The 24,853-nt window shown below is 56.9% G+C and overlaps 2 protein-coding genes and 1 pseudogene across 2 annotated transcripts; 1 reads left to right on the forward strand and 2 right to left on the reverse strand.

The window, feature by feature from the left end:
- Window positions 1-4,939: 4,939 nt before the first annotated feature.
- Window positions 4,940-6,317, forward strand: PRAP1 (proline rich acidic protein 1). Its single transcript, XM_063101631.1, has 4 exons — window positions 4,940-4,954; window positions 5,252-5,304; window positions 5,854-5,945; window positions 6,094-6,317. The coding sequence occupies exons 1-4, from the start codon at window positions 4,940-4,942 to the stop codon at window positions 6,315-6,317; spliced, it is 384 nt and encodes a 127-aa protein (XP_062957701.1).
- Window positions 6,318-15,112: 8,795 nt separating this feature from the next.
- LOC134381830 (complement component 1 Q subcomponent-binding protein, mitochondrial-like) lies at window positions 15,113-17,378 on the reverse strand (annotated as a pseudogene).
- ECHS1 (enoyl-CoA hydratase, short chain 1) lies at window positions 17,001-24,602 on the reverse strand. The gene is made up of 9 exons (XM_063102717.1): window positions 24,492-24,602; window positions 23,052-23,249; window positions 22,531-22,658; window positions 21,491-21,590; window positions 20,360-20,464; window positions 19,791-19,910; window positions 18,494-18,561; window positions 17,432-17,535; window positions 17,001-17,184 (listed from the first exon to the last, which is right to left on the reverse strand). Exons 1-8 carry the CDS (start codon window positions 24,577-24,579, stop codon window positions 17,470-17,472), a joined length of 873 nt encoding a protein of 290 aa, XP_062958787.1. The 5' UTR covers window positions 24,580-24,602; the 3' UTR covers window positions 17,001-17,184; window positions 17,432-17,469.
- Window positions 24,603-24,853: the final 251 nt, after the last annotated feature.

Consider the following 24,853-nt stretch of genomic DNA (forward strand, 5'->3'; position numbering starts at 1 on the left):
CCAAAACTCATGGAAATTTGATCCCTAGTGCGGCAGTTTGAGACATGGGGCAGGATTCCTCATGAATGGATTCATGCTCTCCCTGGGGGAGGGGGGATTAATGAGTGAGTTCTCACTCTATTAGTTCTTGCAAGAGCTGGTTGTTTAGAAGACCCTGGCACCTCCCCCCCCCCCTCTCTCTCTCTCTCTCTCTCTCTCTCTCTCTCTCTCTCGCTTCCTCTCACCATGTGATCTGCTTGTACCTGCTGGCTCCCTGCCACTTTCCACCATGAGTAGAAGCAGCCTGAGGCCCATGCCAGATGCAGCTGTCCCAGAATCGTGTCCAGAATATAAGCCTCTTTCCTTTATAAATTACCCAGTCTCAGGTATTTCTGTTATAGCAACACAAAACGGACTAATACAGACACCATCAAGAAAGTGAAAAGACAAGCCACAGACTAGGAGAAACTATTTTAAGTTTTTATCATAAATGAGTATTGGATTATGTCAGGTGCTTTTTCTGTGTCTGTTAAGTGCTCATGAGGTTTTTGTAGTTCATTTTGTCAGTATAGTGTAGGACATTAATTGATTTTTGAATGTGGGGCCAACTTTGCATTCTTGGGACAAGTTTCTTTTTACGTGCTGCTGAATTTTGCTGCTATTTTACTAAGGATTTTTGTGTCTGTTCAGGAGCAATGCTGACCTGTGGTTTTCTTTTCTTGTAGTGTCTTTGTCTGGCTCTGGCATCAGTACGATACTGGCCTCATAGGTGTGTCCTCGCCTCGCGGTGGCTTGTGCGTGGTTGGTATTATTCCTTCTTTGGACATTGTTTCTGGTAAGTCTGCTGTTGATTGTATTGTTGGCCTTCTGATGTGAGGAGTGGTTTTCCCCTTGCTGTTTTCAAGATTTTCTCTTTTCTTTGAGTTTCAACAGTTTGGCTGTATGTCTGCATTTATCCTACTTGGGGTTCATTGAGCTTATTGGGTCTGTAGGTTAATGCTTTTCATTAAATTTGGAAAAATTTTAGCCATTATTACTTCAAATACTTTTTCTGCCTTTATTTAGGTGATTGCATATATGAAGTCACTTCAAAAAGTTCATGGAAAGATTTGTGTTATCTTCTAATTCTATTTTTTCCATGAACTTCTGAAGTGCCCTGACTCCGCAGACCTGTGTGTGTGTGTGTCCGCACTCCACACTGGATGTCTCATAGGTCTCTGAGGTTCTGTTCATTTTTCCTTTCTCTTTTTCTCTTTTCTCTTCATATTGGATAATTTCTATTGATTTATCTTTAAGTATTGATCTAAGTGAAAGATATTACATACTTAAGTATGGCTTCTATTAAGCAGCCTGGCGAATTTTTTATCTCAGTTATTGTATTCTTGAATTCCACTATGCCCATTTGATTCTTTTAGCAAATTGTTGAGATTACTTATTTAAGTCATTTTCATCACATTTTCCTTTAATTCTTTTAACATGGTTTCCATTAATTTTATGTCTGCTAAGTCCGACATCTGGGTCCACTCAGAGATTACTTCTATGACCTGCTTTTTCCTCCGAATCACATTTTTCCTGTTTCTTTGCCTGTCTTGTAATTTTTGGTTGAAAATAGATGTTTTAATTGGCCCACTGATTACAGCAAATGCACCGCATTATCGCAGGGTGATCGTCACAGGGACGGGTGTGCGGGAACCCTCTGTACTTCTCGCTCCATTTTTCTCTAAACCCAAAATTGCTCGAAAATTAGTCTATTAATTTTTGAAAACTAGATGTTTTAGATAATGCATTGTATCCACTTCGAATTCTCATCTATCCACCTGAGGGTCGCTGTCCTAGCTGTTTTCGTTTGGTCATTTTCCTGTACTAAATCTGTGGACTTGGTTTTCCTTGTGGTGCATGGCACTGAAATCTCTGCCCAGTACTTTCCTTTCTGTTTGCCCTGTAAGCCTGTCTTCTGGATCTGGGTCTCCCTGTGGTGGCCCGTGTGGGCTGAGCACTCAGCGCTGGGGCAGAGGCGCAGCTGAGTTTCCCGCAGACGTCCCGGCCACCTCTGTGGGGCGCACAGGCTGGTGGCTGCAGGTGCATGGGAGCGCTCCAGGCCCCATGGCTGTATCTTTCTGGTGGCCCTGTTCTGAACCAGGGACCCAGCTCCAGAGCCACTGACCCCCTGCCGCCTCCTCTGTGGAGATGCTGTGCCCGCTCCGTGCTGGGTTGGGGTAGGAGCAGCCCCAGGCGACCTCTGCTCTCACCTAGGATCCTGTAGCTCGTTCCAGGGTCTTCTCAATTGCTTGTGTGCTGTGGTCACATTCCAGAGTGCTGAAATGGTTGTTTAGATGACTATCACCCATCCTATCGAATCCCACCCCTCGCACGTGTCTGTGAAAACTCAGCTGCAGGAGGAGTCCTGTGCCCTGGCAGGTGGAGGCTCAGAGCCCCCGGGGAGGGCAGGGCCTTGGGAGGGCAGCTGGAGGGCTGGGGGGCAGGGCACGGGGACGGTCCTCAGGCTGCGCACAGCCCCCACTAGCCGCACCCCGGTCAGATGGCACCAACCCAGCTTGAGGTTGATGCCTTCTGGCCAGAACCCCATCTCCAGGTCACAAAGCCAAGGGCCTGCAGCATGCAGGACACTTGAGGCTGGGGTGGCTGGAGGAGAGGGCGGGAGACCGGTGTGGGGCAGTGGTGCAGGTGCTGGTGTGGTGCTGAGGCGATGGGGGAGTGGAGTGTGAGCCAGGGCTGGTGCCCATGGGGTGGGTGTAACAGCAGGAAGGGAGGGGCAGGCAGGTGACTGGGGGTTTGTCAGAGGGTGGCGAGGGTCCCCCAGAGAGGTAGCTCAGTGTCCTGGCTGTCCTGGCTTGGCGCCAAGGCTGGAGTGGGGCTGGGTGACTGTGAACCCAGTCCCTGGGCCCCTGACTTCTGTCCAGACACACCCTGTGGGGCAATAAAACCCTGAGCAGCTTGGGTGGCAGGAGCAGAGCCAGGCACCGGGCACCTGGGTCAGCAACCACAGTTCCCCCAGAGCACGCTCTTCACTGAGAAGGGGACCCCAGACATGCGGAGGTAATGCTCATAGCCCCCAAGCCCTAATCCTCACCCTACCCCCACCAAAATCTGTGGCTGGGCCAGTAGCTAGAGTGGTCTTGGCCTTGTCAGGGCTGCAGAGGCTGTGGGTCCAGGGACTCTGGCCCAGAGCCCAGCTCCTGGGGCTGCTCAGTCCCCACCCCAGGCCTGGCTTAGGGGAGTATCTGGGGGGAGGAAGAAGGGAGGGGCCCTCTGTGCCCAGACCGTGAAGACCAGGCCAGTGTCCCTCTGCGAGCACCCGCTCTTCCTGTGTGTGGATGGGAATGAGGCAGAGACCCCCTCCCAACGGGCCCTCGGATGGTCTGGGGTCTGCATCCAGGCTCCACCTCTGAGGGCAGCCTCTGCGGCCACGTGTGCGTGAGAGAGCCCATTGTCCCAGGGGTCCTCCAGCCCAGTGGAGAATCACCCAGGGACCCCCTGGGAGGAGGGGGAGGCACCAGGCTCAGAGGAGGACAGTTTGAGACTGCCCAGAGGGCTGGAGGCTGGCAGGGCCGGGGAAGGACCCAGGGCTGCCCTGAGGGGGTGTTGCCTTGTAAACAGGGCTTGAGGCTTGGGAAGCACTGGGGCTCTGCTGGATGTGGGGGCCCCTTCCTCCTCTTCTCAGCCAGGCCCTCCCCTGCCCATCCTCTCCTGGGCTCTCCTTGGGACCCTCGGACCAGGAGTCATGCCTCTTTTGTAGAGAGGTGGGCTCTGGGTGGCTTGGGGGCCCTGGACTCCCTTTGGAGTCCAGAACTGTCTGCCCGGAGAGGGGCCCAGGGGGTCCTACTGCCCAGATGCCCAGTGCCCTCCACCGCTGTCCCCCACGCTACCCGTGTTCAGCAGTGTGGGGCCCCGGGCTGTGTTCCTGGGAGGGGCCCTCCAGGGGCAGCCAGGTCGTGGGCATGGGGTCCAGATGCATGGACGACGCGCCTCTGTCTGGGGGTCCTGACAGGCAGGACAGCTGACCCCGACCAGGCCAGGGCACCTCCCCCCCCCCGCCACTACCCTTTGACTTTCCACAGTGTGCACAGGAAACCCCACCCCCAAAGGGCTGAGTCACCCAAAGAAGGAGCGAAGGTCTCTGTGGGGCTGCGATCTGGGCTACAGCCCTGCTGACCCACCTCCCCCATGGGGGCTGCAAGCCCACACTACTCCATACCAACCCCACGCATGTGCATGTGTGTCCCCGTGTGGAAGTTGGCACGGAGGCAGGGCAGGGCCTCTGGAGTCTCCAGCACCACCATTGGCCCCTGACCCTGTGGCGTCCACCCAGAGTGCAGGTGCAGCGGCTGTGTGCAGGGTGTGGGCCTGGGGCTTTCACCGCTGCGTGTCCTGGCCTGTGAGGTGGGGACACTGGTGAAGCCACCTGTGCATGCACAGACCCCACCCCAGGCCTCCCTGGCCAGCAGCACATCCTCCTTCCTCCTGCTGCCCATCCTGGGTCCTGCCTGGGGTCGGGGGATGCAGTGCTGATGGGCAGGGGTCACCCCCGCCCCACCTCACACTCCCCTCTCTGGCCTCCCCAGGCTCCTCCTGGTCACCAGCCTTGCAGCTTTGCTTCTGCCAGAGGCAAGTGCAGCTTCAGCACAGCAGGTAGGTGTGGGCCCCTCCCACCCGGCGCCCACCCCTGGCTGTCACCTCTGTGCAGGCTGGCAGCAGACCTTAGGAAAGGGCCCCTCCCCGAGGGGCGGGGGCACCAGTGTGACTGCAGATGTTTGGGACTTCAGGATGAGGACGGATAGGGCCTCCAGCCTGGGGTCTGATGGGCAGGCCTCGATGGCACCCAGGTGACCCCAGGAGGGGGAGGTGGGCCTGGATGGCACCCAGGTGACTCCAGTTGTAGTAGGTGTGCCTTGATGACACAAAAACCAGCCAGTGCCCTGAAGGCCAAGGAGGGGTGGGTATGCAGAGCCAGAAGGTGAGGTCCAGGTCCCTTGTTCAGAGATTTTGGCCTTCCCCAGGCCCTGAGTCCAGGCAGGTTGGTCATTTGGGCACAGGCTGGTGTCCTCACTCCCTGGACCCACAGTCCCGACACCGAGGGTGGCTCTGCTCTGCCATCACTCTCTGGAGACCTTTGCGGACTGTGCCTTGCTGTCCCTGCCCCACCCACCTGCAGCCTCAGGTGGGCCTTGGATCAGCCTCTCCACGTGTCCTCCAACCTTGGGCCCCTTGTGAACTGTAGCTGAGCCCACACCTGTGACCCTCACTCTCCCAGGTTTTTTTCAAGATCAAAGGTGAACATGGGACCCCCGAGCAGGATACAGAGAAGTAAGTTTGCCTGAAAGCCCACTCCCGCGCTCCTCTGAAGCTGCAGCTTGTTCCCTCTGGGCCCTCCCTGAACCTGGGGTGTGTCAGGTGGATGGACAGTGAACCCTGTCCAGCAGCTTTTGGAAGTAGGCAAGGCTCGGGCCCCTCAGGGGTCCATCGGCAGAGCCTCGGGGCCTGGGGGACCCAGGACATCTGCCCCCACCCAACTTTCCTGCAGCCTTGGGTGGCTCCTGATCCGTGGCTGGTGGCTCAGTCTTGGGCCAGGATGTCTTCTTATGTCCCTTGCCCTTGGTGACTTGCTCCAGGGAGGCACTGACCTTTCCACCCGTCCACCCACCCACCCCCACCTGTGCTCAGGGACACAGTGGGGCTGCTTGGACCGCATGGCTGTGGGGTCCGTAGAGGCCATGCAAACCTGCAGCTCTTGGGAGAGCAGCAGTGGTGCTTGTCCTGGGGCCCCCAGAAGGTGGTGGGCTTGAGTAGCCCACATCACATTGCCAGGGCCCAGTTGTGCCCACCTCCACCCACCTGACCCCGCTGCACTGGCAGGGCCTCTGGCATCCGCCTGGTAGAGCCTCCAGAGAAGGACGACCAACTGGTGGGGCTCCTCCCTGCCTCCAAGGAGAAGCCACGAGGTCAAGGTGGGCACCCTGACCCTGCAGGTGGGAGCAAGACCACAGCAGGGGAGTCTACCATGTGGGGTTAGCTTGAATGGGTAGTCCTTGGGAAGGGGTGGGAGAGGATCCCAGGAGGGAAGCTGAGGCCACACCTCCATCTGCTTGTCCCAAGGTGCCAAGGCCTGGGTGGAGACTGAGGACATCCTGGGCCGTGTCTGGAGCCCCCAGCGGGGTCCTGAGCCTGACCTCGATGGCCTGTACCATCCCCCACCTGAGGAGGCCCAGGGTGAGGAGGGGCCCTCTCTGCAGGTTACACCATCTCTCCAGGTGCTCCAGGGGCCGGAGGAGGACCGAGACCACATCTACCACCCTGTGGAGGGCTCTGAGGGGCCCTGACCGCCCTCCCCCTGAGCGGAGGCCCAGGCTTTTGGGACTGCTGACCCCCACCTCCCCTAGAAGAATAAACACCTGCAAACAGAAGAGGAAGGCTATGCACATGTTCAATACTAGTGGCTCTGGGGCCCGGCCTGTTCCATCTGGAGGAAGGAGGCCATGTGTGCCCCACCTGTGGCATGGTGAGAGACGCCCCCAGGCCCAGGCCTTCCCCCTTGCACGTGAGGGTGGGGAGAGAGGTGCGGCAGCAGTCAGGTTGCGACCGGAGGGCGGCACTGGGACCAGTCTCGGCAGGGAAACAGAACCTGCTCTGGGCTCCCTGAAGCAGCACCGGGAGAGGCAGAGGGAGCCGGGGGGGATTTGGGGTGTCCAGTTGTGGCATGCAGGCTGGAGGCACGGAAGCAAGCACTGGCCACTCAGCCCCTGTGACCTGAAACCAGAGGCACAGCCCAGAGGTGGGGGGTAGTCTCTCACCAAAAGCAGGTATGGCTCTTTCCAACCCCTCATGGTAGTCAGGGGGAAAGGCTGGGGTGGGGCTTCAAATCCCCTCCCCTAAACTCTCATGGGTGCTGTCCTGCCCAGGTACACACACTCTCCCAACCACAGGGGGTGACCTGCCCTCTGGATAGCCAGGCCTCAGACCCCTTCCTCTGCTCATGGCACTACTAGGCTGCCCTGCTTCTGTGAAGTGACAGGTGGGTGGGAGACCAGTCAGACCCACTGGAGCCATAGCTTTGGCTTCTCTGAGTGCAGTGGCCTGGTGGGGACTCTGGTTGCCCTGCCTACAGAGCTGTGACCACAGACACTGGCCCAGGGAACACAGCTCCTCGGCCAGGGGTGCCCACCCACTCTCGTCCCCTCACACCTGAGCTGCCCCAAGCCTCACCTGTGTGGTGACCCACCATATCCTGTCCAATGTCCCTCCTGAGCAGGCCAGTGGCTGGGTGGCCTGTGCTCTGAGTGTCTAGTTGAGCACAAGAGCATTCCGGTGGGCACAGGAGCTCCCCAACAAGAGCATGGATGGAGAATTTAGAAAGTGCTGGAGCCAGTGAAAAATGGGCAAGAGATTAGAACAATCATGTCACCAAAGAGAACAGACAAAAGGTAGGTAAGCCCATGGAATGAGACTCGATACGCAATGCCAGTGACCGTCAGGAATGCAATTTGAAGCCTGTGGGACACCACTCCACACCCATCTGACAGGCTAAAATTAAGACTGACCACACCAGGTGGCATCGACGGTGTGGAGGAGCCGGTGGGAATGTCACACAGCACAGCTACTTGGAATACAGTTTGGGGTTTCTTACAAAGTATGACATAACACCTGTCATATGACCCAGCCATTCCACTCCTAGGTATTTACGCAAGAGAAATGAAAGCAGGTTCCAAAGACCAGCACATGAATGATCACAGCAGCGTTATACATAATGGCCCCAATCTGCAAACTACCCAGTGTCCAGCAACAGGCGAACGGATAAAAAATTGTAGTCTGTCCACACAAAAGAAGACTGGCCGGCAATAAAAAGGAAGGAATTATCATACAGATGACATAAATGAACTGCACAATAATTATGTATAATTGCAGAGCACACCATGTGATTCCATTTACATAAAAAAAATTCTAGAAGGTGCAAACTAACCTAAGGACAGAAGGCACATCAGTGTGGAGGTGCCCGCTGGCTTCAGTGTGGCAATGGGTGTATGCAAGTATCCAAATGTATCAATGCACACACCTCCAGTGTGCACAATTTATTATATGTCAAACCTCAACAGAGCTTTAAAGAAAGGCCCTTGTGTGGCTAGATGTGGCCGTGGGGTCATGAGTCAGCTGAAGACCTGCGGTGACGGGCTCACGTAAATGCGAGGTCCTGGGGGGTGGGGCGGTGAAAGCCGTGGAGGCAATCCAGGAGGGTCCCTTCCTCAGGCTCGGCCCCAAATCTCCCACCAAGTCAGCTCGCCTGCCCCCTAGGTTCTCCTCGTGGTCAGAGCACGCAGGTCTGGACTCCTGCAACCCACTGCTGGAGCCTCAGGGCCACCTGCCCCCAGGCCCTGAGGGAGCCCCAGTCATCCCAGCTCCCGCAGCTCATCCATCCCTCAGACCTCAGCTCTGTCTGCCTGTCTTCTTCTTGCACCCACGTGGCTGTGGGAAGGTGGGGGAAGCAGGGAGAGGATCCGTGGGGAGAGGCCTTGTGGTCTGGTCAGTGGCCGACGGGAATTCCCCCCATCCTTTGAGACCCAGTCCAAGCATCATGTGGGAAAGCCACCCACGGCTCTCCCAGGAACCCCCCTGCATCTCACTGCCTCTCTGCCTGGGCACTGGGCACCAAGTGACCTTGACCTCCCAGGACAACTCAGGCTCCAAGCGGGGAGGTTGTGTCTGACTTCATGCCCAGGCTCAGCGTATGCAGTAGGCATTCAACATACTGAACACGGGCATGGGGCCCAGCCTACCACTCAGGCCTCTCTAGCTGGAATGCCAGGGTTGCCCACACACCCTCACCAGCACCCATAGTCACCTCTGAGCTCCCGAGATTCTTCCTCCCACAGTATCCAGGCGGCCCCTGGGACCTGTGCTCCTGCTTGGGGCTGAAGGAATGGCCCCTGGTCAGGAGTGATTTAGTGTCCACAGCCCAGGGACAAATGCAGAATCCCCCATCCCAATGAAGGCTGCCAGGGCAGCCATCCCACCCACCTCCAGCCCTCTTCTGATGCACTGTATTGTCACAGCCCCAGGCCCCTGCCCGGGCCCCAGGCCTTATTTCCCAGTAGCCAGTAGCCTCCCTTGAGCTGGGCACCAAAATGAGTCTTGAGTGTGAGCAGAGCTGCTGTTTATGCCTTTAGTCTGAACACTGAGCGTTTTTCTATGATTTTCACAAATAGGGATAATCCCAGTTCTTGTCAGTAGGGTCCATCCCAAGACCCACCGGCCCCTAGAGCCCCTGGCTGGGGTCCAGGTCTGGGTGCTACCACTGGGAGGCCTGTTGGGGTTGGCATTGTAGGGGTTCAGGGGGCCTTTCATTCCTCTTGTGGTCCAGCGCGGTCTCCACCAGGGTGGTCTTCACTGCAGGGAGCTGAGGGCAAGCACCCCCTTCTTGAAGATGAGGTTTTCATGCATAAAGGGCCGTCTCCCTGCATAAAGAACCAAGCTGGGCACCCCCACAAGAGCTGGGCCAGAGGGCTAGAGGGCTAAATCCCCTGCCCCACCCTCCTGAAGACAGAGCAGATCCCGTCCACCTTCATCCCACCTGCCGGACACAGGTCCAGAGACCAGCTTCCTTGGGCAAATAGGGGCCCAAATCCCTCCTGTCTCTCTCTCTCTGTGGGTCATCTAGTCTCAGCCTCGAAGGAGCTGAGTAGAGGATGGGGGAAGCTCCCTGAGGAGCCTGGGGGCAGGGCAAAGCCACCCAGCTGGACCCAGACAGATCTCACCCAGTTGCCACAACAGCAAAAGCCTTTTTGGCACGCTCATAAAACTCAAACCTCTCTATCTTCGCCAGGGCACTCTGGAAGACAGAATGGCACAGTTGGAGGGGACCTTGCCCAGAAAACCTTATGGGCCTGCCCTGAGTCCCTGGCTCTGAGCTTCCTTTCTCTGGTTCTCCTAGTACAGGGGTTCCAAGGACACTAGGCCTCTGACTCCTGAGGACTGAGCAGGTGGGAACACAGGTGTTTCTCACATCCCCACATGGAGGCTTGTTGTGAGTGAGGTGCCTGCATTGTTTGGCATCCCAGCAGCTGGGCAAGCCCTTCAGTCCCTCTGAGCTATGTGCCCAGGATGGGAGCCCCTGGTCTCCTCCCCTCAGGTAGGCCTTGCCCAAGATCTGCCAGTGGGTTGCCCAGGAGGACGGGCATGTCCCCTGGCAAGGCAGGGGCAGAGGGTGGGCTGTGACCTGCGGCACCAAGCCAGGCCTCTGACCACAGCCAGGATGGGGACAGGGGAGACTTGGGGCCAGGGTGCACCCCCCATCCTCTGGCTCCACTTGCACAGACTATGGTGGCTGAGGACCCCTAGGCAGACAGGAGAATACTGGAAGGGAGGTGGAAGGCTCAGGGGTGGGTAGGGAGGGGTGGCCATGCCACCCAGGTGCACCTCTTCCACCCCCAGCTGGTGAGTGGGTGCCTGGTGGTCCTGAGCACTCGCACGACAGTGGGTGGGAGGCCACATGAGGACAGAGTTTGGGACTCCCTGTCTTTTGCTCGTCCTGAACCCGCAGGAGACACAGAGGGTCCCTGGCCGCCTGCCCCTGGTCAGAGCTGTATGCTTGTGGTGCAGCTGGTGCAGGACAGGCTGGACTCATACTGCTTCCACACCGGGCTCTGCAGGCCCCTCTCTTGGGCGCTGGGCACCAGCTCCATGACAGCAGCCTGAGGGGACGGAGATCAGTTCTGAAGCCCTGGGCGCCTCCAGGCCTCCCCTGGTTGGGTGATGGTCTAGGACTCCTCTGATCAGGGTCAGGGCCCCTGTGGGGATACACGGCCTCCCCCAACTCCAAGGCAAGTGGGTCCTATAAAGTCTGGCAACGGGGAAACTGAGGCCCAGAGCATCTGATGCGGGCGACGGGGGCCCTCACCGGGTTCTCCAGGTAGGTGTCCAGCGGCAGCAGCTGCAGCACGGCCTCCAGGAGCTGCGGGATGCCCAGGCCCGCCCTGTGCCAGCCGCCGCCGCCGCCCCACTGTCTGTCCACAGCATTCACCCTGGACCTCACAGCCAGGCTGCACTGGGGCCAGGACGAACGAGCCGCCCCGCTGTGGGCTCACCGTCCACGCGGGTCTGCACAGGCCCGGCCGGCAGATGGAGGCGGCGGGGAAGTCAGCGTCTGCGGGAACGGAGCAGCGGGTCAGACGCGCGCCCGAGGCGGCGCAGGGCCTCAGGTGAGCAGGGCTCGGCCACGCCCAAGGCCCCCGCCCGCCCCTCCCTCGTCCCCGTCTGCGGAGTGGGACAGACAGACGGACGCGGCGGGCGGGGGAGGGGCGGGAGCGGCCTGGCGGCAGCGAAGAAACCAACGGGGTGGGAGGACGCGCCTGGCGCTACCTCGAGTCCCGCCCCAGGCCCGGGCGCCGGTCGCTGGGCCCCCCGGGCCGTGTGGGGAGGGTTGGGGGTCCCGTGTCAGACCGGAGGCCGCCCGGGCATGGGCACCGTTCTCCCCGTGACCGCCGGGCACACGCCGAGTGCGCCGGGACCCAGGCGGCTGGTGCCGGCCTCGCTCCGTAAAGAACGCGGGAGGTGGCGGGGGGCGTCCCGCTCGGAGGCGGGCCTGGTGGCCAGAGCGACGCCCCCACCCCAAACCCAGCTCTTCACGACGGGGAGGCGTCGAGTCCCGGCAGGGTCCCTCTGCGCTCACCGATGTCGTCTCCGTGCTCCATCCGCGCCAGCGCGTAAGGCAGCTCCGGGGACGCCCTTCAGCGCCACCATGATCGCGGGGCCGCGGGGTCAGCGCGGGGCCGGGGGAGGGTCCTAGAGCGGTTGCTGCGGATCCCCGCGCTGCGCACCGAGGACGTGGGCGCGACACCCGGCCCAGCCCGCAGGCGCCTGTTCCGGGAGCCGCCAGGTCCACGACTCGGGTGCCCGCGCGTCTTTGAGGTCGGGGGCTCCCCAGTGCCCCTCCCCAGCCCACCCACTTGGAGCTCCCTCAGGCCGAGGCGATTCAGCCGCCGCCCCCTGCGGCCTCCCCTCGCCAGGGTCTCCGCCCTCCGGCCACGTCCTGGTGGTCCCAGACTTCGCAGAGCACACGGAACCCACCTGGTCCCTGATGTCTCGGGGTGGGCAGCGCGGACGCAGTCCTTCAGCTGAGGTCCCTTGACGCTGCCCGGAGCAGGGAGGACACCCATGGGCCTGCCCAAGGGGACCCAGGAGGGCCGGCACGCCCAGCCTCCACGCTAAGGCAAGGGGTGGGAATGGGTGGAGTGTGGGAACATCTAGGGGTCCTCCACCCTATCGCCACAGGTCAGCCTGCTGTGAAGCCCCTGTCCAGAACAGCAGTGTCCTGACCTTTGACTCCAGGGCTCCAGCTGCCTGTCCTCTTCAGGACAGAACCTTCTAGTCCCCCCATCCTCTCCCACCTCAGGACCCCAACACTGGGTGTCCAGAATTGGGAGGGTGGGAAATGTATCCAGGGCTCCAGCCCACGCTCCAAGGCTCCCTCTCCCCCTGCTGCTGGCCTCCTGGAGGCCTGGGATCTGGGAAGCCCCCTGGTTGCCCCCTTCAGAGCCAGGACCACCAGTCACACCCTGCTTTCCCTGCTCAGGGTGGTTCTGGGAGGAGATGCCCACCCCTCCAGACAGGTGCTGGGGGGGGGGGTTCTGCTCCCTTCCCTGAAGCACTGTGGACATCTGTGACTGCCTTGCTACATGGCTTCTGAGGTGAGGTCACAGCAGGCAGCCAGGCGTCCCCTGATTCCCTCTTCCTCGCTGACCTTTGGAACCCAGGCCCATACTGGCAGGAAGCTCAGGGCAGGAGCAGAGCCCAGCTGGGGCCAGCTGATGGCCAGCGTCAAGCACAGACTGGCCAGCAGTCCTGCAGACGAGGTGCCTCAGCCTCGCAGTCTTCCAGCCGAAGGCCCAGATGCACCCCCATGGAAGGAGACAAGCTGACTGCGGTGCTCTGTCTGAATTCCTGATCCACAGAAGCCGTGAGAATTATAACCAGTGATGGGCATGGGAAGCCGCTAAGTTAGGGACAGTTTGTTTGCAGCAACAGCTGACTGACACAGGAGGCTCCGTGCCCTGTGGCCTCGGCCTTCAGCCCTGTGTTTGCTCTCTCCAGTCCCCTGCTCCCACACTCAGGCTGGAGGATAGATGCCAGTAGTGCCCATGCTACACTGGCCTGGCCACATCCCAGGTTAAGGACCCAACACCAAACCTCACTGTCCAACCTGCAGGCGGGCTCTTGCCCAGCCGCAGCTGGCCCTGAGGGCCTGCTCCCACCCCTCCTGCCCTCAGGCCTTACCCCCCAGGGCTGCCCTGCTCACCTGTCCAGGGGGAGACGCCCAGCTGGAGCCCATCCAGGGCAGCCCATGCCAGGCTCTCTGCCCCCTCAGGGCCCACCATTCCCACCTCATGCCAACTGGTCATGGGGCTGTGTAGCCAGTGCAGGTGGGAAAGGTCTGGAAATGTCCATATATGAATGACAAAGCCACAGCAAAAAATCTGAACAAAACGGGCATCTCCATGTCATCCTGTTTGGCCCCGGAAGCCCATCCTGATGATGAGCTCGCAGCAGCACACTGGACACACAGCTCCAGGCTGGCCACGAAAGCAGGGCAGAAGTTGGGTAGCTGCCTGGGGGACTCATCGTGTGGTCTGCAGGGCCACAGGTAGGTTGCTTTGCATGAAGCAGCTCCCGACTCCACCCAGGGTGAGGGCTGTATCTGAGCAGTTTCTACCGCAACCTTTAAGAGGAGAGAGCACATATGTCCCCCAATGGTTCATCTTTTTAATGCAAATATACAAGGGAAAGCAAATTTTATAGAGATAGATGAGAAGGAAAATTTCAGCTTCAAAAACAAATGAACCCCGCCCCCCCCAAACAGTTATGGGGCCAAAGGTCAATTAACTCGAGTGAGCAAAAGTTTTGCTCTGGGGTATGGGGTCCCCCTCCTGGGGCAGCCACACCTGACAGTCTCCCAGCACTGTGCTGTCCCCAAACTCCCCCAAGCCCTGGGGCCAGTATAAAGCATAAAGAAGTGTGATCCATCGGCCTAAGAGGTGGGCTCCTGCCCCTGCCACATTCTGGAACCAGGTAACTAGGTTCAGACCTGAGATGCACTGGGATGCAGGGTCAGTGTTGGGCCATTTCTTGGCTTCCAGTTGAGAATGGTGGGGAGGGCAGGAGACTGAGACTCCCGGGGACTCTGGGGTTCCGTGGCATCCCAGTCAGGCCCTCAACCCCTTCCCATGAGCAGAGCGCTGCTCTGGTTTGTACGGCTGAGTCTCCTGGCGGATGGGGCCCTCCACAGAGCGTGTGGGTGGGGGGCTTGTGGCAGCCTGGCCCCAGGCCTGTTAACTTGCATGTGCCAGCATCACACCTCAGTAGCTCTGAGGGTTGGGAGCCCCAGACCAGGCAGTGACTGTACCCCTTCCACCTGTGAGGCCCCCCAGGCTGTGGGACATCTTTGCCCCTGGTGCCAGGACTTGCGCAGATTCTCCCAGGACGCTTGCTGGAGAACCGAGTTTGAAATGGACGGTTCAATGCTCTGAGCCAGGCTGTGAGGTAAGAATAAGGCAGATGTTTGGGGGTGGGGGAGGAGGTTTCCTGTCATGAGTGCACCCAGTTTCCCTGAGCCCTGCTAGGTGTCTGATGCTGCTCCGTGATCCAGGGGACAGGGCCGCCCCACCCTCCCAGAGTTTAAAGCCACCAAAGGAAGCTCCCAGAGTGGGGCGTATCATGGCGGCTCTCCAGCTGCTTCTGTGTTCTAGATCTGCAAACCTCATGCAGCATATGGCGCTAAGCGGGACAGCTGCTGTCCATGTGTCCGTGTTTCTGATAGGGCCCTTCACCCACTGGGTACTCCTGTGAAGATGGGGATTCCAGCGCCTCCCTCAGGTTTGGTCCAGCTCCAGAAATTTTATTTTCTTGGAGATAAACCCATGTTATTGTCCATCATTATACAAAAATCTAGAATGGATTTGTACAGAAAAAGCAACAGTAAGTGAGTGCAATAGACATCACTTAAGTTTGGCATTTTTTTCTGTGATGGTTGGACAGTAGCCACTTGAAAGCACTTGTGTCTGACTTCAGAGTGGGTTTTGTTCACTGGCCAATCCTGCCATAAAATCAAGGCTTTCACCATCTGTCTGCACTACTGGCTCTGAACAAAACTTCTGAGGTTTTCAAGAAGTCATGAACTCCTGGTGCACCAGAGCTGTGCTGAGCTCCACCTACTCACCTGAAAAAGTGTCGTCTGCCCCTCCGTCTTCAAGGAGATCCATTAGGACATCCACACCAGGCTCGGCCCAGGGACACGGTGTTGAGTGTGTAACTGGTGCCCTTCCATGCACTCACCGGTGGATGGAAAGCAAACTTCCCCGATGGAGAGAACGTCACTCTCAGCCGCCTGCTCTTGTGTAGCCTCATCCTCTGGGCAGGGACAGTCCAGCACCAGTGCCCCCTTGGCACCGTTCTTTATAACTTCAAACACAAAACTGGGAGTTGATGTCATCTCAGGCTCCCATTCTTCAACCTCTGTCCCCGTGAGGACTTCTCACCGCCGTATGTTGCTGGGATGCCCTTGCTAATGTTGAAGGTGACAGTGATCTTTTCCACGGCCACTTTCCGCACTCATTTAGCTTTCGCCTATTCACTTCCAGCTCCAACCTCCAGGCATCTTGGGGAGGGACTTAAGCTTCTGGAATTTATTTTCCTTCTCAGTCTCATCACTCAGGAATTTAGCAAAGCTTTGTCTCCTCCTGTGTGCAGCGTGGACGGCTCCTGCCCCCGTGCGCTGCCCTCGCCTGCAGCTCTGGGAATTTTAAGCGGACATCCGAGGGCTCAGATGCACGCAGCCCCGCAGCCCCAAAGACTCCTGCAGCCCCACGAGCGCCCACCCTGCGCCCTGCCTCCAGCCCGCGTCCTCATGTGCACAAGGCTCACGTCACCAAACTGGGTGCTGCAGCAGAGCGCAGGGTCGGTGCAGGGCGGCTGGACTCCAGCACCACAGGAACAAGCAAACCATGACAAGTGCACAGCACAGATGTCAGGGCCGTTAGAGAGCGCCTAAAAACACCATCCAGTGATGAGAAGACATGAAATTCTGACAGCCACTAGGACACAGGTGAACCCTGAGGACACAGCATCTGAGTATGCCCAGGCAGCCGTGAACAGAATACCTCAGACTGGGGACTTGCCAACGGGTTTCTCACGGCTCTGGAGGCTGGAAGTCAAAGATCAAGGCAGATGCGGTGCCTGTTAAGGGCTCATTCCTGGCTGCTGGACGGCCCCTGCCGGCGGCGTCCTCGCAGGTTGGAAGGGGCCGAAGAGCTCCCCTGGCACTGGTGCCATTCACCATGGCTCCACCCTCCTGACCCAATCACTTCCCAAATACCATCACCTTGGGGGTTAGGACTTCGACGCACTGCAGCATTGTGCTAAGTAAGCTGACATGAAAGCACAAACACTGTGTGTTTCCACCTATGAGAAGTACCCAGGGTCGTCAAATCCATGGAGATGGAGAACGGGAGTTGCCAGGGGCTTGGGGGAGGGGACGGAGAGTTGGTGTTGAACACGTGCAGGGCTCAGTTGAGGAAGATAAAAAGTTCTGGAGACGGATGGTGGTGACAGCTGAACAGCAGTGTGAACGTGCTCAATGCGGCTGAACTGCACACTTAAAATGGCAAAGTTTATGTTATGTGTGTTACCAAACAGAAGAGAACGCTAATGAAACAGTGAGGGACGCCTACAACAGAAGCAGGAGAGCCCCCAGGGGGCACTCTGGTGTGGAACGCCAATCTTACAAAAAGAAAGCCAAACTACATACCTGTGCATGTGTGCGTGACTGTACGTGTGCACATCTGGGCACAGAGAAATCTCTAGAAAGCTGCAAACTGTTCACGGTGGTTGCCCTGGGAGTGTGAGGAGGGAACGACTTACTGTGTAGATTTCTGTTCTGTTTGAATGTTTTCACTTACAATAAAAAAATAGTTTTACAAAACCCACTGTTCAGACTCCAGAGGTGACTGACAAAGGCATAATGCAACTGCAGTTGTCACTTTAATCAGCACGGCATCTGTTTACAGTTGGCATGGAAACACCCCAACCCCAGCAGCTGCATCCGACCAGCAGTAAGTGATGTGTGACCGGGCAGCTGCCAGCTTCCACCTGAACACCGTGTGCTAGGCAAAGGGATGGATCTGTCATCCAAACGTCTCTCACTTCCTGAATTAAAGCAAAAAATTTAAACACACTTTAGGTGTTTCAGCAGAATTTTTGACTTAGAAGATCATGCTCTGGTCAGAATGCGAACCCAAACCAGACACAGAATCTCGCACCAGCTGGGTGGAGATGGTCTTCCTACCGCGCTGGGAAAGAGCTCCAGCCGCAGCCATGCGGCTGCTGGACAGGAACTGCATGTCGCCAGCACCACCTGTTACAAGGGAACGATCTATTTGCCTTTGTAACTCACAGGCTACGTTTTTCCTCCTCAAGTAGAGGTCTGGGTCCTCACTGGTCTTTGAAGTTGGCTTTTCTCTTCTCCACAAATGCAGTCATCCCTTCTTTCTGATCATCCTGGCAGGAAAAGGGAGAAAGGCAGAGGTGGAGGTTCCCATTTTCCCACAGAGTTCCTCCGCTGACGTCTGCCTGAGCCTCCTTTCCCTGCCTTGCTCTCTACACTCAAGGTAGGGGGAGGGTTCTGCAGAGGGATCACTGGGTTCCTAACCAATCAGGGCTGAGCCTGGGAATGGGGATTTTTATATATCTGCCCCCAACCCCCAGAGATGGTCTTTCAGGAACCACCAATGTGTGTTTGGAATAAACTCACATCTAAAGAGAACCTCAGCAGCACACATCCGGGTCATTCACCAAGACCTCACCTGGATTTGTAGTGATCTGTATCAGGTGTCACCCTCAGTGTCACGGAGGACATTGGAACTCAGCTCTACAGCTGCACCCTTCCTGTACTTGTACATGTGTGCTCATGCATGCACACACGTGTACACATGCCCACACACGCACACACGCACACACAACTTCACCTCTCCCTTAAGAGTCAAAGCTTTTTTAATCTTTCCTTTATAGAACACCTAGATATGACTTTCTGGTAATACGAAAGAGATTATACCATAATTACAATAGTTTCCTTTAAATTACTGGCAGAAATCCTAGAAAACATGCTCTAAAGCTTTGGATTATAGTATTACACTTGAGCTATATTACAAATAATTGGAACGATCTAGGAAAATTATGGGTAGATGAGCTGCATTTTACATAAGGAGCTGCTGATTCAGGTGCAATTTGTAGGCACTTCTGTAATAGGAATGACTCTGTAAAGCCTTCCATACCTCTGTCCTTACCCACACTGTACTCTGTTAAAATCAAGACCCACTGATAGAACAAATCCGATCCAGCTAGAGCGGAGGCTGTTTGACTTCAAAGAAATGGCCTTAATAGCAAAATGTAAAGGAAAATTCCCCACAACTTGCATGGCTGGAACATGATGATTCTCTAGCTGAGCATGTTCACTCACGGTGGCAAAGGTGGAATAGAAGAGTTTCTTCTCCAGCTTGTTCCCTTCTGTTAATGTCATTTCAAAAGCTGAAAAAGAAACCCCTGAAGTCATGAACTGAGTTGTTCGCTGTAGGACCTGCCGTGCATGGTGACAGGAAACCCTCCTGGCTGACCCACAGGTGTGTGTGACCCAGTGCTCCCTCTGCTTCTGCTCCGTGGGCCTCCCTCTTCAAAGGGACCACCCAGCTGAGATGAGCCAGAGAACCTCCCTCTCCCAGGCCCCCCTGACATCAGCCCAGGGCCCCCAAGAAGGCAGAGGCATGAGGAGTCGGACAAAAGGGGAAACACCAATCTCTGTCCAATTATAAAAGGGTGTGAGGTAGTGATGAAATGGAAGGTACAGAAAAACAATTAAGGATGGAAACGAGAAAAGAGAATGTAGAAGCCAGAACTGAGAACAACCCAGGCACTGAGAAATGCTCTGGGCCTCGGGCAAGGGCCTCTTTTCAGCAAAGGTAAGGTGGGGGAAACTGAGCATGCAGGTGGGAGCAGGTGCACTGCTGCTGCTCTGGCACCTGGAGCAAGGTGTCCTCAGGGTGGGACTGAACAACAGCAGGTGCCTTCACCTATGGCCTGGCCAAAACACTGCAGTGAACAGCAGCTTCTGCCTCAGAGATGCAAGTCACTCATCTAAGGCCATGAGCAAGCCTCCGAGGGACAGGCTGCACTCTCCGGAGATAAACAGACTCAGGGAGGATGAGTGACTTGCCCGGGGCACACACCTGTTCCAGGCTCACTGAGCAAGCGGGCAGTCTTATTCCAAATGCTAGAACAAATTGTTACATTACAACTCCAGCTGTTCTGAGGAGAGGAGGTCAGGTCCCCCTCACTGGCAGAGAGAGAACTAAAAGAATCCGGACCAGTAAGAAACAGTGTGGAGCTGCCCCCCAGGCCCACACGATGTTCTCAGCGAGGCTGTGGCAGAGCATGTAGGATGAGGGGGGATGCCTTCAACCCCAGAACCCGGCAGGGAAACAAAGCTTTGCCATGCGCAAGACTCCATGGTTTCTCTTTAGGGAACACTGCTCCCTTCCCCCCCATGCCCAGTGCTGCGCCGCTGTCACCTCCTAGGCGGGGCCTGGTTCTTGGCCCTGGTGCAAAGGGGAGCTCAGAACACCTCCAAAGAATTTGTGAGTGACTGACTAGAAATTGGAACTCCACAAATAGCCAAGATCAAAATATTGAGAACCCTGCCATTTCTGCCCATAAAACTTGTGGCCTCCTGACTCCTTCCGTGGGATCCTGGAGACCCTTACCTGCATTCACTGACTCTTTGGCTATTGCTACTATAATTTTGGAATTGCTAGCAATTTTTTCTGCACACTGGATAGCCTCTTCCACCAATGTTTCAACAGGAAAAATCTTGCTGACAAGACCTAAAACACAAAAAAGGTGAATGACATGTGGAAACAGTACTGGTTTTATTCTTTTTTGTGTCCTAGTGACCACTTGGGAGCACAATGGACAGCTCCACACAGCAACGAGGCCTTGCAACTGTGGTCACTGCTCAGATATGCAGGCCGGGCTGTCCACGGCACCCAACAGCAGGACATGGGGTCTGTGGTCACCAATGGGGCAGGGAGGGTCCTTGGAAATCCACCCTGGCTTATGCTGGGCTTTGGGGACAAGGGATGGTTGCGTTATTATCCTTAAACCTGGGCATATGGTTACTCTTCTGCACGTACATATCTCAAAACGTGAGAACAAAAGGCAGTCAGCCTCCTGGGCCCTCAAGACCCAAAAGCTCTGTGCTGACTCCCACAAGGGACACCTGGATGTAGCCTTGGAGGCTCCACTTGGTTCCTGCTGCAGCCTCGGCCCCTACCTGCTTGCTTGGCATCCTGAGCCGAGAGCCGGTCACCAGTGAGGACCATTTCCATTGCCAGCGACTTTCCCACAGCGCGGGTGAGTCTCTGGGTGCCCCCCGCACCTGCAGAGGCAGAGGGGCTGCTGGTCACAGTTGGCTCTGTGGCAAGTGAGGCCAGGAAGATCCCACAGACATGCTACAGGCACGTCCTGAGGGGCTGAAGATGGGGCTTAAGACCAGAGGCCCCGTGGATGGGCAGGCAGGGTGAGGCGGCCGTAGGTGGGACAAGCGGGAACCTCAGGGTGGGCCCTTTCCAAGCTTAGGCCCCACGCTGGTGCCTCCCTGATACCTCATCTCAGGACTGAGTCACGTGGCATCTGTGGGCCCCTCCCCAGCTCTCATCAACATTCTAGAAGCTTCTGGGTCTCCCTGGCTCCATGTGCTGGGTCTCCTGCACCAGCAGCTCTCTCGTGGGGCTCAGACCCCGAACAAGTACCCTGGGATCACAGCTCAGGGACTCAGAACCTGCTGGGTCAAACCCAGAGGGCAGAGGAGGGCATCCTCAGAGGGAGTGTGGCCAGCTTTCCCTCAGGGTCTGGCTTCTACTCCTGGGCACCTCCCATATGTCCATCCCTCCTACCAGGTTGACCCTAGGGGCAGCAGGTGTTGCTCTCTGCCCAGTACCCCAGTGAAGGTGGGGGTCCAACTCCTTGCTGTGCTGAACTAGGCGAGGCCATGTGACCTGCCAGTGAGATGGGCGTGGACGGACCTGAGTCACACTGGGCAGAGCTCTCAGCGCCAGCTGGGGTGACTGTGTTCTTTCTTCTAAGCTCTGACCTACAAGGATCTGCCACGGATCCAGATCGTGAACAGGAGAGAACCATGGTGGGTCTTAGCCAGCGTTGCTGCCGTGTGACCAGCCGTTCCTGGTACCATCAGACATGGGACGCAGCCCCAGGGCCACTCTCTGGGCTCGACCATGTCTGCCCTGGTCTCTGTGTGCTGGTCTGCAGAAGGAGCACTGGCCAGAACTGGAGCCGCCCACCCAGGGCCTCCAGTCAGATGCAAGCCGTGGTCCCTAAGACATGGGCAGATCTTAAAGAAAGAATGACCTGAAGGGCTTATGCTAGAGATTTCATCACTCTTTACCTGGGATGGTTCCTATCAAGATTTCTGGCTGTGCAAACTGGGCTTTCTCGCCAGCATAAATGATGTCGCACATCATAGCGAGCTCGCAGCCCCCACCAAGCTGTAAAGCAACATTCAGCATCAGCATCCAGGCAGAAAATCAATCTATTTGCTTATTTAAATTTTCCATGAAAACGACAGAGTCCAGGTACGGCAAAGATAAACACAGCCATACAAAGTTAGCTAAGCGTTACAATAAATTATGTATACGTGGTTTTGATGCTGTCACCAGGGGCTGACAAACTTATTCTGTAAAGAACCAGACAGTAAATACTTTAGGTTTTAGGTTCCTGTGGTCTCTGTTGTGACTCCTCAACCTGCAGCTGTGGCTCACAAGGAGCCACAGAGAATATGTACACGAATGGGTATAGCTGTGTCCCAACACAACTCTACCTGCCAGCCCCTGGCTTACACAGAAGGATCTGATCAAATAATCATGTGTGAAATGACCCATCCCATTGCTTCTCCACAGACTGAAAACCAGCCCCAGCATTTCCAAGTAGTCTGTGTGACTACAGGGACCCTGACACGCCAGAGATGAGATAGGGCTCTTAACCGCAGGAAAAGAAGTTAGTTTATGGGGTGATGTGGGTCAGAACAGCATTACAATGACATCGGGTGGCTGGTTAGTTCAGTTGGTGAGAACACAATGCTGATAACACTAAAGTCAAGGGTTCAGATCCCCACACTGGCCAGCCGCCAAAAAGGTAAATAAATAAAAAATTAAATGATACAGAAAGGCCAAAGCCAACACCCACGGCCTTGACCCAGCTGGGGGAGAACCCTGGGGAGAAGCCACCGCGGAACACCTATCAAAGGCAGTGGGTGCCAAAACGTGTCTTCTCTTCACAGTTCTCGGCTCTTTGGCACTGTTTGGTAGGAGACGCCTGCTGGCCTGGGAACTACACTTACGGCCTTTTCAACATAAAAATCCGCTATGCTTTGTACACAAAGTGCAATTCCTCAAGCATTCTGAGAGGAGACGCTCGATGGACACTCACGGCATAACCGTTGACAGCAGCTATGACCGGCTTCTTGACTTGGGTGAGCCGGTCCCAGTGGCTCAAGAAGTTGCTGGAGTAACAGTCCTGTAACGTCTGGTTCTTCATTTCCTTGATATCAGCTCCAGCTAGAAGGAGTGGAAATGAGGTTCCACATACCAGACAGCAGACAGCCCACCAGTCCTGTATCCCCCAAACCAGCAGTAGCTATTGAGTGTAACATGCGTGGGCACTGTGGGTGCTGGGACAGACAGCAGCAACACACCGTGATAGGTGCTATGACAGGAGACAGCTGTGAGGAGGACTCAGGAGGCCGACAGAGCACACGTAAACATTCAACACACACGGAGCTGCTCATCCAAGCGGTTCCCTTGCGCGTTTTCACTTGTGTGCCATTAAGGAGGTGCGTATCTGCCTGAAGCTTTCCATCAGGCCACACGCCACACGCCACAGGTGTCCCTCCCACACCTGCCCAGATGCAAAGGCACTGGGTGATCTGCCACCACTGCTGTGCACCACACCTGCAAACGCCTTATCCCCGCCGGTGAGAACAATGGCCCCCACGGTCGGGTCCTTCTCAAAGGCCTCCAGTGCCTGGTTCATCTCCTCTATCAGGCCATTGCAAAGTGCATTGAGTACTTTGGGGCGGTTCAGCCGGATCAACCCCACGCTGCCGTTCTTTCCCTTTTTCTCTGTGATGATGTACTCAAAGTTAGCACCTAGGGCAAGAAGGCAGAAAGGGATCTCTGTTCATGCAGGTAGCAAACTGGGGGGTGAGGGAAAATGTGTCCTTCAGTGCACACAGCGTGACCCCGAGAGACCCTCTGAGGGATCCCCATCCAGTCCTCAATGGCTCCTGCATGCAGCTCTCAGCCACATGGGCATACCGTGGCTGTGATACCCCTCTCTGCCTTCATGTCTGTTTAAACATTTCCTTAAGTTAAAGAAAAATCCCCAGCACAGAACACAATCTGCAGCTGCCTTCCTTCTAGCATGTCTTGGTCATCTCCTCCCAGGACACACATGCGACAGCCCAGGATTCTGCTGAAAGAAGGGACTGGGAAAATTAAGCCACGAACAGGACAGAGCTCTGGCCTAGCTGGGTGGTCAGCCTGGTGGGAGGTAGACAGAGGCAAATTTCTAGGGTGATTGCCACGACCTGGGGGCAGTCAGTAGACCTGGAGAGGAAGGTGAGCCTGAAAAAACAAAGGTGAGTGTCTGCTGAGTGGTTAGTTTTTTAGCGGCAAAACAGTGACCACGGTGTGCATCCCATGGGTTTGCTGTGGAGTAACTGAAATACCACGTGTTTAATAGCAGGGTGCCTGCCTTGTGCCAGGCCTGAGAATAACTGCTGACCACAGGTCAGGGGGCAGAAGTGGAAGGTCAAGAACTCGGGGTGAAACTAACACGAGCTGGTAGCTAATTGGACATAGGGGCTGAAAGAGAAAGAGGACACAAGGGTCCCTGTAGAGCCCCAAGGAAGAACAGGAATTTCTCTGGAGCACCCGCAAAATTACTGCAACAACTGCGGGTGCTGGACTGGGGCAGGCTCTGGGCGCAGGCGGCCTAGAGAGGGAGACGGTCGCCTTGGCGTTTCGGTCAGAGCAGCAGTGGACACGGGTGGGCCTGGACAGGAGGTGGCAGGACAGACAGTACCTACATTTCCAGTCCGGGGCTGTCCTGCTGGAAGGGAACTATACCTCCTCTTAAAGCCACGTAAACGCAGGGGATTTCACAACCAACAACCAAGGGCGAGTGGGCCAGAGGTCTCGGCACTCAGCCCCGGGGCCGAGTTGACCGCCAGCCAGTGACACACGGGCTCCTCCCTCCAGCTCCAACAGGGTTTGCTGAAGGGGCCGGGGTCTGGGGTCTGCCGGGGGCCGAGGTCAGGCCGGGAGTCCGGGGTCAGGCGGGGGTGCCGGAGCCCCGCCCGGGCCCATTCGCGGCCGGTCCAAACTCACCCGAGGCGAAGGCGCGCAGCGCGGGGCCGCGGGCTGGAGGGCGCAGCACGGCGCGCACGCGGGGCAGAAGGGCGCGCACGGCGGCCATGGCGCTCTCCGGACGAATCTCCCCGCCCTCAGCCGGCATCGCGAGAGCAGCCCGGAGGCGGAAGGGGAGGGGCGGGGGCGCCGTGAGGGGCGGGGCGGGCCCGTCCCCGTGCGCGGGCCTGGCTCGTGCGGGGCTCGCTGGGGCGCCGGGGGCCGCCGTCCTGCGTCCGCTCCGGCTCCGCGGCCCACGGGTGCTCGTGAATCGCCGCCGTGTGCTCAGCAGCTGCACAAGGCGACTGGGCAGCATTTTGCAATTTTAAGTTCGTACATTTACA

The sequence above is a fragment of the Cynocephalus volans genome, chromosome 7 (genome assembly GCF_027409185.1).
Source record: "Cynocephalus volans isolate mCynVol1 chromosome 7, mCynVol1.pri, whole genome shotgun sequence".
Taxonomy (NCBI): Eukaryota; Metazoa; Chordata; class Mammalia; order Dermoptera; family Cynocephalidae; genus Cynocephalus; species Cynocephalus volans.